The sequence below is a fragment of the Otolemur garnettii genome, unplaced genomic scaffold (genome assembly GCF_000181295.1).
Source record: "Otolemur garnettii isolate 467f Iridium unplaced genomic scaffold, OtoGar3 scaffold00004, whole genome shotgun sequence".
Classification (NCBI taxonomy): domain Eukaryota; kingdom Metazoa; phylum Chordata; class Mammalia; order Primates; family Galagidae; genus Otolemur; species Otolemur garnettii.
The window spans coordinates 19,661,898-19,674,433 of NW_003852399.1; the positions used below are offsets into that span (position 1 = coordinate 19,661,898).

The window sequence follows — 12,536 nt, forward strand, 5'->3', positions numbered from 1 at the left end:
AATCACCTTCCTCTCCGAGTCCGCAGCTGCGCGCGCGGGATTAGGCTGTTCCGCAGCTCGTGCCAGGCAGTGGGCTCGCTCCCCCTTCCCTCCCTCCTTTAAATTGGGATGCGCGAAGGCGCAGCTGCCTCTCCTGGACTCTCTCCACCCACCTCCCACCCTGTTTCTCTCTCCTCATCTCTCAGGTTCACGGCACAGAGATGCTGATTGTAGCGAACTGACCGGTGCGGTCCGGGGCTAGTGGCGACTCCCCCGGGTCCTCCCCAGCAGCGCGGCCGGCGCGGGCTCCTTGGGTGAGCCCTTCAGTTCCCCGAATTTGAGAGGCGTCTCTCTCCCGCCCGACCGCCCAGATGCAGTTTCGCCTTTTCTCCTTTGCCCTCATCATTCTGAACTGTATGGATTACAGCCACTGCCAAGGCAACCGATGGAGACGTAGTAAGCGAGGTGGGTCCCTCTCGGCTAAAGGTGCGGGGGTCCGGGGAGGGTGTGCTCGAGGTGCTCACTCGCGCCCTCGTTCCGGGTGCGCAGGTAGGCCGGATGTGCTTTCCACCGCAGCTCCGGGGGTCCACCACTCTTTACTTTTAGGGTCCCGGGAACACTACTGGACGCTCAGTCCCCAGTAGGCTGGCGAAGCCCGAGCGAGACACGCTGGGAGACCTGAGAGTCCGGCGTCTAGCTGGCGCTCGGGGCCACGTCGTGCGGTCAGCACCCGCATTCCTCGCCGCGCCGACTCTCCTGAACTCTTCTCTAGGTCGCAATTCTTATCCAGCATCCATTTTCTTGTTCTTCTTTCTCTTTTGTCCTCTTGACCATCGCCCTTCTAGCTGATCTGTCTTTACCTTTCCCACCCACGTGCGCCCCAAATCCCAGCCTCAGATCATTTTGGACACAGCCTAACGTCGTGTGCGTGTGTGTATGTGTGTGTGTGTGTGTGTGTTTGGGAGCTGGGAAGGCGTACTAAGTCCACGGGCAGGACCTGCCTTTCCAGGAAAAGGGCAACACTGATCTCTTTCTGGTACCTGAGAGGAGACGGGAACTTTCTGAATGAGTAGCAACTCAGAAGCAGGTTTCCAGGGGGAGTGCTCTCCTGCGGAGTGATGTTTTTAAAACATTCCCCACTTTGCTGTTTCCATTTGCTTCCCTCAAAAGCAGCTATTTCGGATAAAGAATTCTGTGCTCAATGAAATTCACTTGCGGCTTTCTGACCGCTCCTCCTCTGCTCACTTTGTGCGCAGCAGAAAAGGCGAGTGGAAGCCTCCAGGACGGTTGCAGAGAACTAGTTTCTCACAGATGTGTGTGTGTGTGTGTGTGTGTGTATTTCTGCCTATGAGCCCTGCTGGGGCTGCACCTAACCCAGCTGCATTTTAGGGAAAGTGCTCCCTAAAATGGTACAGTTTAGGTGGTCTGGGGGATTTACAGGCAAACCACTCACAAGCACACGCGCATTGAATTACCAGCGCAGGGAAGGTGCGCGGCTTCTAGCAGGACCTGGAGAGAGCTGTCTTCGGCCAGCAGCTGAAACTTTTGCGCAGTTAGAATTTGTTGCAAGATGCATAGATCTTGATTCTCCCCACTCTGCCCCCTTATAAACATCTCACTCGACCTGTGATGTGATTCCTTTATAACTCATTTTATGTAATCTCCGGTCCTACACCAAGACTTTGGAGAGGGGTTTTTGAGTCTTAGTTTTTCAGGGCTTTAGGGGCGTCGGTCAATGCTGTGCTCGGCTCCAGGTAGAGCTAGAGGTTGGCCCGCCTGAGGGCAGCGCTCATACCTCCTGGCGTGCGGCTTCTGCAGTCTCTGCTCTCGGAAGGTAGCTGTGTATGTTCCTGCGCTGCGGTTTGTAAGAAGGACCCCCCATGCCCCTCCCCCTCTCGTTCATGACATTTGGAAAATGTTGCTGCTTTTCAGAAATTACTCTACAAACACACAACAAAATACTGGGGAGAAATTTCTTCCCAGAGGCCATGAGAGTATGCGATCCATACTTGTCTTGGAAGAGTCTCTTTTCATCTTTCCTCCCCGCCTCTCCCCAGGGCTCCTTTTCCACCCTGGTATTTTCTTTCGAGGTACTCTTCGGCAGAGCCGGCAATTTTTGATTACACTGTGGTCAAAAGTGTTTGGAGAGGCTTCTCCTTCTCTTGTAAGCAGAACTGCAGTCTATTTAGTTGAAAACACTGAAGTACTCAAAGTTTGCAAAATATAGAAATGTCTAAAACCCACTGCCGAATTCTTGTTTATTGGATGACTTGCTAATTCAAGTGATCGCTTTCGGATCCACACTGCCTGTTCCATTGTGGTTGAGTGGGAAAGAATCAAGCATATTGTTTCAGTAGAACTTAATGCGGAGATGCTGTTTGGAGAATGACATTACAGCACTCCTGCGGCCAGAAACGATACTGCAGTGCCATCGCTCAGGGTTCTGCCCACACCCTCCTAAGGATCTCAGACAACCTATTTATTTCAAACCTTGCTTTAGTAAAGTCTCCTATAATGATTATCATCCACCGCCACCAGCGGTGAGATGTAGAGACTCAACTCTGAAGTGTGCAGTCGTAACTTTTGCTAAACCAACCCTTTAATTTAATAAAATTCAAATGTTTTCAAGTACACGTAAATTGGAAAGAGCATAAAAAATTCTATCAAAGTTTTTTTTTTTTTTCTCAACAGATTTTCCTACCCCAAGCCCAAGTTTCTGGCTAAAACAACTGTGGTCCTTAAAAGTGACCACACTATCTGTGCTAACAAAGGGTGTACTGTGTTTTTAATTAAAAGTGGAACTACTTAAAGGGCTGGCCAGACAGTATAGGGTGATAGTAGCTTTTCTACTTTGCAAGGAAGCTTAAGGATTGTATTGTGGGAGGACTGACATGAAGAGAGATCTAACTCAAGTTGTGTGAATTGTCCCTCTTCACAAACTTAAGCTGGTTTTAATTGATCTCATGTCCAGTGATTGATCCAGCACCAATTGTCGTGCATACCAAACAATTGGCCTTCCCCCAAAAAAGATTGATTTAAATTAGTTCCTTGGTGAACGCTCCACCACTAGCTAAATCATGTCAGCAGCGACAGCTGACATGCTAGAGCCTATTGTGGTGCCAACATTTCCCCTTTTCCTCTTTGTTTGGGATAGTGGCAGTTAAATATTTTCAAGCAAGAAAAGTGATTGGTACTTTAATAAAAGGTGTTGTGGCTTCAGAGATTACTTATTTTCTTGGCTTTGTGCTATGATGTAGGCAGCAGTGGTACCAGGACTGGTTAGGCTTACCCTTGGGACCTGATTCTTTTTTTCTTTTTTCTTTATATTCCATCTGCAAATAATCAAACCTTCACTGTGGAGCATTCTCAGAACTCCTTGAGCATTATACTTAGTCTGCTGTATGATCTCAGATGCTCTATAATATCATTTTCTTAATGAAATAAAAGTCTTGGCAGAGATCAGATCATTTAGTCAGTTAAAATCAATTGCCTCCAGTCTGGAATAGAGAGCAAATATATCATTTAACTCTCTATTTTTACTTTGAAATATAGCCAGAGGATTGAGAAAATAGCATGTCAACCCTCTCTACTTTTGGACAAAACTCTGTCCGGGAGAACCATCATGAACAACGCTGGTCACCTACCACATCTTCTTCCACTTATTTTGAAAACTAAACCATAAAATAAAAATGCATTTGCTAATCACAAATGGGGCCCGGCTGCAGAAAGTTTTTCAATTAGTCCTTCTCAGTAGTGTGTTTTCTCTGTGGCTATCGCTTTAGAGGGGAGACACCTGCCAACGTTTTGAAGCTGATTGACGACTCATGTTTTGTCTATATGTAACAGTATTAAGATTTGTTGGCTCCCTCAGCCCCACTTCAGAATATAATCATTACTGGTGACTGTTAACCCCTACTGTCTGTGTCTCTCTTGAAACCCCTCATGATTTATTTATATGGTAAACGAGTTGGTGACGTTTATGTTTGTAATGTTTGTAAGCCTCTTTTCAAGCTGAATTACTGAAAAGTGAATAGACACATCATAACTTTATTGTGGTCTCCTGGAATTTCTTGAGCCTGATATGTAATGACTTAATCTTGTATCTCCTTTATTCTGTTTATATGTCGAGTCCTATTTTAACAATGGATTTATACAGACTTCTAGAGAAAACACTCTAAAAACAGCAAGACTCCAAACATGGACTTGGTGTTTCTGGTGGCCTGAGGGTAGGGGGCATGCTGTGGCAAGTGTTTCCTGCCATAGCCTTTTCTATACTGAAGCCTTAGCTTCTCCTTCCTCCATAATTTCTCCTTTCCACAAAATTAGATTTGACTTATCCCATGAAAATGAAGGGTTCGTCACAAGTGGCATGGTGCGTTTCTGGTAACTGAGGTTGGAAAAGACAGAAACATTCTCTCTTAAATGTTATAGAGCTAAATTAATTCGTGTTTGTATTTTAAAAAATTTCATGAAGGGATTTGTTTTTTACAAGTACATTTAAAGAATTTATTTCTTGGGCTATTTCAAAATACAAGAGGGCACATGGAATATATTAACCTACACTTAAATGCTACAAAATGCATTTTGTATGCTGGCTTGTTTTAGGTTCCAAAGTATTTCAGAAAAGCTGATGTGATGTTAAACTTTGCAACATAAACATGTTCTTTCTTTTCTTGACTGCTGTTTTCCCCGCATAATCGCAGAAATTTTGCTAGTCAGTGTCTTACTAATGCAGGGAGATGGGCAAGTTGCTGGGTCCACATCAACAGCATATTTTGCTACTGAAATTCAGAAGTGATTCGGGATAGGTGACATTCCCTTAGGACGCCGGCTTTATTTTTATCTGCTTTTAAAATCCAACTTGGATAGAATCCAATATTTGCAGACATCACAAGTTGGAAATGACACTTACTGATTCCTTAATGCAAAACTCCACTTCTTGATGCATTTGCAGACGAACTGGCCAGTTCGTGGATTATCCAGGGTACTTAGACCTCTTTCCTTCCAACTGACTGCCTTTAAAACATTTTTTCTTCCCTGGAAAAGGTCGTCTTCTCCATTCCAAGTGAAGGAAATAGATACCAGACACATCTTTTTTAAACTTTCAGATTAACACGAGGGTGCAAATGATTAGGCTACATTATTTGCATTTCTTTGGTAAAGTTCAAGTTGTATTTGAGCCCTTTACCCAAAGGGGTGTGCGGTACACCTTTACTTCCTGCACCTTAGATGAGAGTTTACCAAGCCCCCGCTTCCCTTCTTCCCCCACCCCATTTGCATTTAATTGTGTTTTGATATAATGCTTGATCACCCCCTTTCTAAAAAGGAGCTGGTAAGCTTTGAGATGACAATAGTGTTACATTTTCAATATTTCTCAAGATAACATGAGGTTTAGTTTCTCATGAATTGCAGTGATCAAGGGTTGATCTTTAGATGAAGACAGTGCTGCCTGTCTATACTTGTAAATTTACATATTTTCAGCTGGAATACATAAGGTGCTAATACCCAAGTGCATATGTAATGTATATAATACATACTAAGATGTGTATACTCACGTGTACATCTGTGCACGTGTAGAAAGTGTGGCAAGGGGATGGTATGATTGTAGAGAATTGGGTATTCAGAACAAATTCTCCTTTCTCTCCTTTTTCTCATCTTTCTCTCAGGATGATAAGTTGGGGGAGGGGAGAAAGAGCATGTTTGACTCTCCGTGGGCGGCCTTCCACCTCCTCCACCCGTCCTCCTCTCCCGGGGCCTTTTCTCCATCAGCTGCCTTCTTTTTCAGCATGTTGCTCTTCCTTTCCAATCCCGACATTCACCTCCCTGCGTCCTCAGATTCCTTTCTGATCTCTTCTCCCTTTATTCACTTCCACCCTTCCCTTCTCTTGCTTGGAAATCCTGTTCCATTCCCTCTGATTCTGTCACAGTCTGCCTTCTACCTCTGCCCTTTTACCAAAAGGATCTCCTTTTCTTTATTTATTTTATTTCAGGCTCCTCTATTCCATGAATATTTACAGAACATCAACTAGAGGCAAAACATTGACATAATCATTGAAGATAACATTGGGACAAATCTATCAATTTTATGGGGAAACAAAAGCGTTATCTACGAATCAATTATAAGATAAGTGTACTCATTACTACCAGTCCTAGTAAAGTTGAAGATCTTAGCTAATACAATTATGATAACTTAAAAATCCTAATGGTTTGTAAAAAAAAAAAAAAACAAATTTCATTACTTCCGAGTTAACAAGTTACTTGCAAGTTACCAAAAATAATAGAAAAATTCAGCTTTAAAAGCTTTTGCTTTTGCAATTAAGCTTTTTTTTTAATTCACAGCAAAATCAAGCTTAAGGTGCAAAGATTCCTTTCTTTTTTTTTTTTTTTTTGGAGACAGAGCCTCAAGCTATCACCCTGGGTAGAGTGCTGTGGCATCATAGCTCACAGCAACCTTGAACGCCTGGGCTTAAGCAATTCTCTTGCCTTAGCCTCCCAAGTAGCTGGGACTACAGGTGCCTGCTACAATGCCTGGCTATTTTTTGGTTGTAGTTGTCATTGTTTGGCAGGCCTGGGCCGGATTCGAACCTACCGGCTCTGGTGTGTGGCTGGGGCCTTAGTCACATGAGCTATAGGCGCCACCCAGAGATTTCTCAAAGGGGTTTTCTGATGGCCCTCCACAGTCCACACTCACCTCCGTGCTGCGTGAAGTATCACTGTGATCCTCTATTCCTGCCTGGTTCTTCTGCAGATATTGCCTGTGTCCAGTGAAGTCTGTTCCCCCGGCTCCTGACACTACGTGAATATTGCCTCATCCTCCTTTCTGCCCAGGCTCTCTGACTTTTCTCATCCAGAGTAGTAGGTGCAGACTAGTATTGCTCTACCTTTATTCTTTTCCTTGGGGGATTTTACTCATCTTTGTTTCTTCAACGGTTATCTCCCCATAGAGTCCATCAACTCTAGCCTCGGCTTTTTTTTTTTTTCCTTGAATTTCAGATCATGTTACACTCTGATGTCCCAGCTACTGCTATAGGGGCAGCTGTCCCCTGTACACTCAACTTGACAATTCATCTTCTCTGCCCTGTCCCAAATGTGTTCCTCATTGCTGTTCATGGAGTTTCTAAGTGCCTAGGTTGGGAACTTCAACTATGGACTTGGACTTCTCTGTTGTCTCTTCTATCAGTTCAGTATTGCTCAAGCTGGGCCAAGTTGGGGAGTTTATATCCATCCCATTCTTTCCATTCCCAGTGATATTTCCCAGCTCAGCCCTCCTCATGGACCCCTCATCCTCCAGCATCTGCTGCTGCTTCGCTCTGTCCTTTATGGTGCTGCTGCCACATCTAATTTTTCTCCACCACAGATCTGATCATGTTCCTTCCCTGCTAATAAACCCCAAGCCTCCCAGGCCTCCATATCGACTGCGGGCTAAAGGTCAGCCTCTTTCACGTGGCAGTCAGGGTTCCCCAGCATCTGGCTGCAGCCTGTTCTCAACCTTCCACCACCCTGAAAGCGCATATGCTGAAGCTGTCCCAGATCCACCTCCAGGCCGACCACGTGTTTTCATGTGTTTGTGTCCTTGAGCTTGAGATCGTGTCCAGCTTCCAAAAGGCCGCTGCTTCTGTGAAGCCTTCCCGGAATTCTTGGCACACACTTGAAGTTTGAATGATTAAGTAAAAGCATCCACAGCTCAGCACGCATTCCGAAGTTTCTTATAATTTCAGAATTTCAGAGTATACTGGTGGCAATTTGTGTGTATCTCTAGAGTTGTTAATGATCGAGTATCTCAAGTAGCAGGTGATTTGGGGGTAGGGTAGGGAAATCTCGGGGGGAGGATCGAACCTCTATTGAAAACATTTTTAGAGTAGGAGGAAATAAGGAATTCTCATTCTCAAACCTGTTGCTCATAGAAATGAAAATTTTAGAGGAAAATTAAGTGGTGTTTGCTTTCTAAAATAAAAAGATATCTTAGTAACATAGATAAGTTGGTACAAGAAAAAAGTCTGAGTTATTCTTGTATTTAAGACTTTAGTATAATTTAACTATGTGATGATACCCGTGAGATGGGTGTGTGTATTTCAGAACAAGTTTTGTAGATGTGAAGAGATCATATAGTTCTTTCTGTGCACTGTTTTCCGGAGGAACACTGACATTCTATTTCCCTTTGAAGGAGGCAGGACCTGTTTGACTTATAAGGAAGGTGAGCTGCTTGCTGAAATGTGATGTTTTAAAAACTAATAGTTAGGAGAGCCGGAATCCAATTCCCCTGAATGGACAGGCTTTTCCTGTGCACAGTGTGCTTTCGGCACAAACATTAACCTAAAAAAGGACATCCCCTTTGCACCCACTTGGAAGTTCTTCAGACCAGAGACTTTTATGATTGAGCCTTAGAACTTCTTACAACTCATAATTATGCTATAAACCAATGTTTACACTAAACTCACATCAGAATAACCAGCGAAGGTTAGAGCAAAGCTGTTAAATATTCTTTTTACTCTAAAGAGAATCTATAGGTAAGCCTTCCCTCTTATCTAGTTGTTTGGGGGGGGAAACCCTTTATAGTTTACTTAAAATCTCTTAATTATTTTATCTCCTTAAGATGTTAAGAGGAGGATACTAAGAGAACTTATAAAACACAGGTTATCCTGCTGAGCACCTTTTCAGAGCAGGGTTTCTTGCCATCTAAAATTAGGGCTAGGTGTGGTGGCTCACGCCTGTAATCCTAGCATTCTGGGAGGCCAACACAGGAGGATTGCTTGAGCTCAGGAGTTCAAGCCCAGCTTAAGCAAGAGTGATACCCTGTCTCTAAAAACAGCCAGGTGTTGTGGCAGGTGCCTATCATACCAGCTACTCGGCAGCCTGAGGCAGGAGAATTGCTTGAGCTCAAGAGTTTGAGGTTGCTATGAACTTGACCTCTACCCCAGGGCCACTAAATGAGACTGTCTGAAAAAAATAAAGCCTCTAAAATTAGAAAACCTTTTCTGTTTCTTTCTTGGGTATGGAGAGATGACGAGTGCTTTCACTAAAACCTCACAGTGGTCCAAAGTTCATCATTTAGTAGATTAAGAAATATTAAAGAAGTAGGTCTATGTTCTTAATTAGTGTGATACCAAATGGCTGCTTCAAGTTCATATAGATATTTGTTTCCTAAAAGTTTATTTTCTTTGTGTAGGTTTTCAACCATTTGTCATATGTATGTTTAACATTACGTGCTCATGTTGGAAGCGCTATCTCAAGATTTATTTCAGTAAATAATTACTTGGCAAGTAATCCCCTACTCAAAGACAATAGTTGTTAAATTCTCTTCTCCATCCCCCTAAAGAGTTTATAAAAGTACAAAACAAATACACAGTATAGAGCTTTTCTTTAAAACTTCTCATATGGTCTAATTTTTATCTCATTAACAAAACAGTTAATATGTACGTAGTTCTAGAAATAGCTGTTGAAATTTTCCAGCTGGTCACACGTGGTGCTGGCATTGATGTGACTTGTTGTATCATACTGGCAGTTCCCAGAATGGTCAGAGTCAAGGCTTAGCATTCTTCAGTTCTGGTTAAGTGGCCTTCTGCTAGATCCTCACTTCTATGTCAGCACATTTTAGAGTTTTTGCACCTTAATGGTCTTAGTTTCTTACCTGTTGCTGGATGCAACCTGCCAACCAACCACCTCAGCAATTAAAGCCTGTGGACCGATAGAGGGCACACTTTGCATTCTTTTCCTTGTGCTTTGTTTTCTAAAGTTTTGTAGGATTGGGGTTTTGCTTTTGTAGCGTGGGTTCAGGTGGCAAACCTGCTCTGTTCTCTCCACTAATACTGTGATCATCTTGATGTCCTCAGAGAGAGGAGGAAAAGGAACCCATAAAAAGAGCTTTGTCTTACTGAGCATTTCTGGTTGGGGTCCCTAATCTTCTTTTGACAAGACCTTACCAAAAGGCAAACTTCACCAACCTCCCAGTTTTAATATTGGTGAGACAGATATGAAAGCCAGGGATTGCATTAGCCTGCAAGTAGATTCCAACTTCTACAGCCACTTAGAAAAACATTGGGTTTTTGAAAATTTACATGTTTTACATGAAGTAAACATACTTTACATAAAGTATGCCTAAAAATTTAAACTGGCAAAGTTTAGAGTTGCCCAAATGGCTCCAAATTAATCCTTTGGAATTCTTTTTCTTTTTCTTTTTTTTTGATTTATGGAGAGACCTATTTTTCTTTTTCTTTTCTTTTCTTTCTTTCTTTTTTTTTTTTTTGGTTGCAGCCATCATTGTTTGGTGGGCCAGGGCTGGATTCGAACCTGCCAGCTCTGGTGTATGTGGCTGGCGCCTTAGCTGCTTGAACCACAGACGCCGAGTCCCATTTTTTTCAACAAATATTTCATATGTTAGCCCTGGGAGAATGGTGAAAATTGATCTTACATGTATTTTGAAAATCCAAGGTTTAACTTGAAAAAAAAATGCTTTTGTTTCTCGCTTGGGTAATAAAGTCTGACTTAGGGTTTAAAACTTGTCTGGCATCTCATTGTGGTTCCCCTCACACACTGTGTCCTGATGCCTCTTCCTAGTAGTCAAAAGCAGTCTGTTAACTTTGTGGGATTTGTGCTATGTCATCCCTGACCTGCAAATTTAGTCCCTCTTTTTTTCCCCCAAGTCTTTGAAGACTGACTTTGCTTTTTCCCATTGGTTCAGCTGACAAACCTGCTCTTGATTCTCCATGAATTTTAGTTGAATCATAGTGGGATTGATAGACTATGACCAAGTGGAATATTCTCTGCCCATTCCCAGACAATAACCCTCTGGGTTAACTGTCATATTAATCAGCTCTTCTACTATCATAGAAGGTCTTAAACTCTGCCCTGAATGAGAGATCCTTAATGGCCCAGGACTGGGAAGAATGGCTCCCAGGTCACCATACCTGAACCTGAACAGTCATTACATTAAGGCAGTCCTGGTCTTTGACTCATCAGATCCTCTGGGTAGTTCTTGTAGGTAGAAGAATATTTTATTAAAACGAATGCTTATTTCTGATACTTGCTTACTTAATGATGATTTAGTGAATGTTCACTTTTTTTAGGGGTATGTATGTAAGGGTCATGTTGATAGGGAATTTTGAGGGAGTAATGTATAGTTCTGGGCTTTTCTTTACTGTTTCCTCATGTCTACTCAGAACAGGTGTGATTTGGGTAAATGGAATGAATAAACTAGTGTAAATTTACCTATCTGAGGATTTGGATAGTTATCTAATAGATGTCTAAGTTGTCCTGCCCTCGGTGCTCCTTCCACACATGAAAAATATCTTGTGGCCGCCCTCTTTCCCACTTTCTCTAGTAGAAACTTTGTTAGGATCAGGAGAGTACGTATTTTGAAAACCACTGGTGTGTGATAAGTGGACAGCTGTGGTTCTCGGAAGCACCATTAGTGGGTTGAGGTTAGCTTGTTGTGGAGTTCGAGGAGCCATTTGCACCACTCCTGGTGGTCAGGAAGTCATGTGGTAGCTGATGCAATTCTTGACTGAATCCTGCCCATTATGGAAGTTCATCTTTGTCCCCTCTTTTAAATAATGTCGTCCTGAAAATTGATCAGTAGTTTCAAAACTAACTTTTGAAGCGTGATTATACAAAATCATGAGTTGAATGTAATTTAATGGTTCCCTATGCAGAAATAAAGAGACTTTTTTGCAGCTTGAATATCTTTGATTTGAAAGTGAGTCCAATGAATAATAACTGTTCTAAAGGCCTTGGCAAGCTTCTGTGAATCCAGCAGCCATCTTTTTATGTGTTCAGAGAGAAAGGATTGAAGAAATGGGAGAGGCTGGGCCTAGGGAAAAGAAGAAAGACCAGGGCAAGATCGCCTCTCCAGACATTTGAGGCCTGTCATGTGGCAACAGGTTCTGAGTTATTCCACTGATTGGAGTTAAGCAAAATGAACATATTTCATAAAGAGTAAGATTAAGGTTTGTACGTAGAAAACTGCCCACTAATGGGCAGAAGGGACCCTTCTTTAGAATCTCTGACTTTGTGCCTTTTTCAAATAGCAGAGAGCATCTCTTGGGTGTGTTGCTAATCAGGTGATTGCACTGACTGCTGAAGACTCCACCGGCCATTGACACTGTGAGAGGCATTATGTGAACAGCTGTGATGTATGCATGGGGCATCTGATAGGTACCGCAATATAAATTCTTGTTGATAGTTAACTATGACACTCTTGCTTCCCTAAATAGAGGATATGAAGCACAACTTCTGCTTTATATTCTGCATCATCCTAAACAGCAGTGATAAATCATATACTAAAGTCTGGTGGTCATAGATCTCAATTCTTACGTGAGTCTGTGCCAATGTGTGGACCGTTTCATTATAAGAAACCTTGAGATTTCAATACAATGATAAGCAAATGGAATATGCTGCAAAAATAGTTTGCTCTCTTTAATGGGATATGAGTCTAGAAGATGAAGAAGTATTTGACAAAAACTTACACTCTCCTAGGTGCAAGATGTTAATAAGAGGCTTATAAATCCTTTTGGACAAAGTAGGAAGATGCACGTACGTCATTTACTTGAAGTGCATTTGGC

General features: G+C 42.6%; 1 protein-coding gene across 2 annotated transcripts in view; it reads left to right on the forward strand.

Moving 5' to 3' along the window:
* The first annotated feature begins 350 nt into the window (after window positions 1–350).
* The window catches only part of RSPO2 (R-spondin 2), a 139,045-nt gene continuing 126,859 nt past the window's right edge, over window positions 351–12,536 (forward strand). For both annotated transcript variants that reach the window (XM_003782411.1, XM_012810053.1), the window contains exon 1: window positions 351–444. In XM_003782411.1, coding sequence (XP_003782459.1) covers window positions 351–444 — 94 coding nt within the window. The remainder of the gene's footprint in view (window positions 445–12,536) is intronic.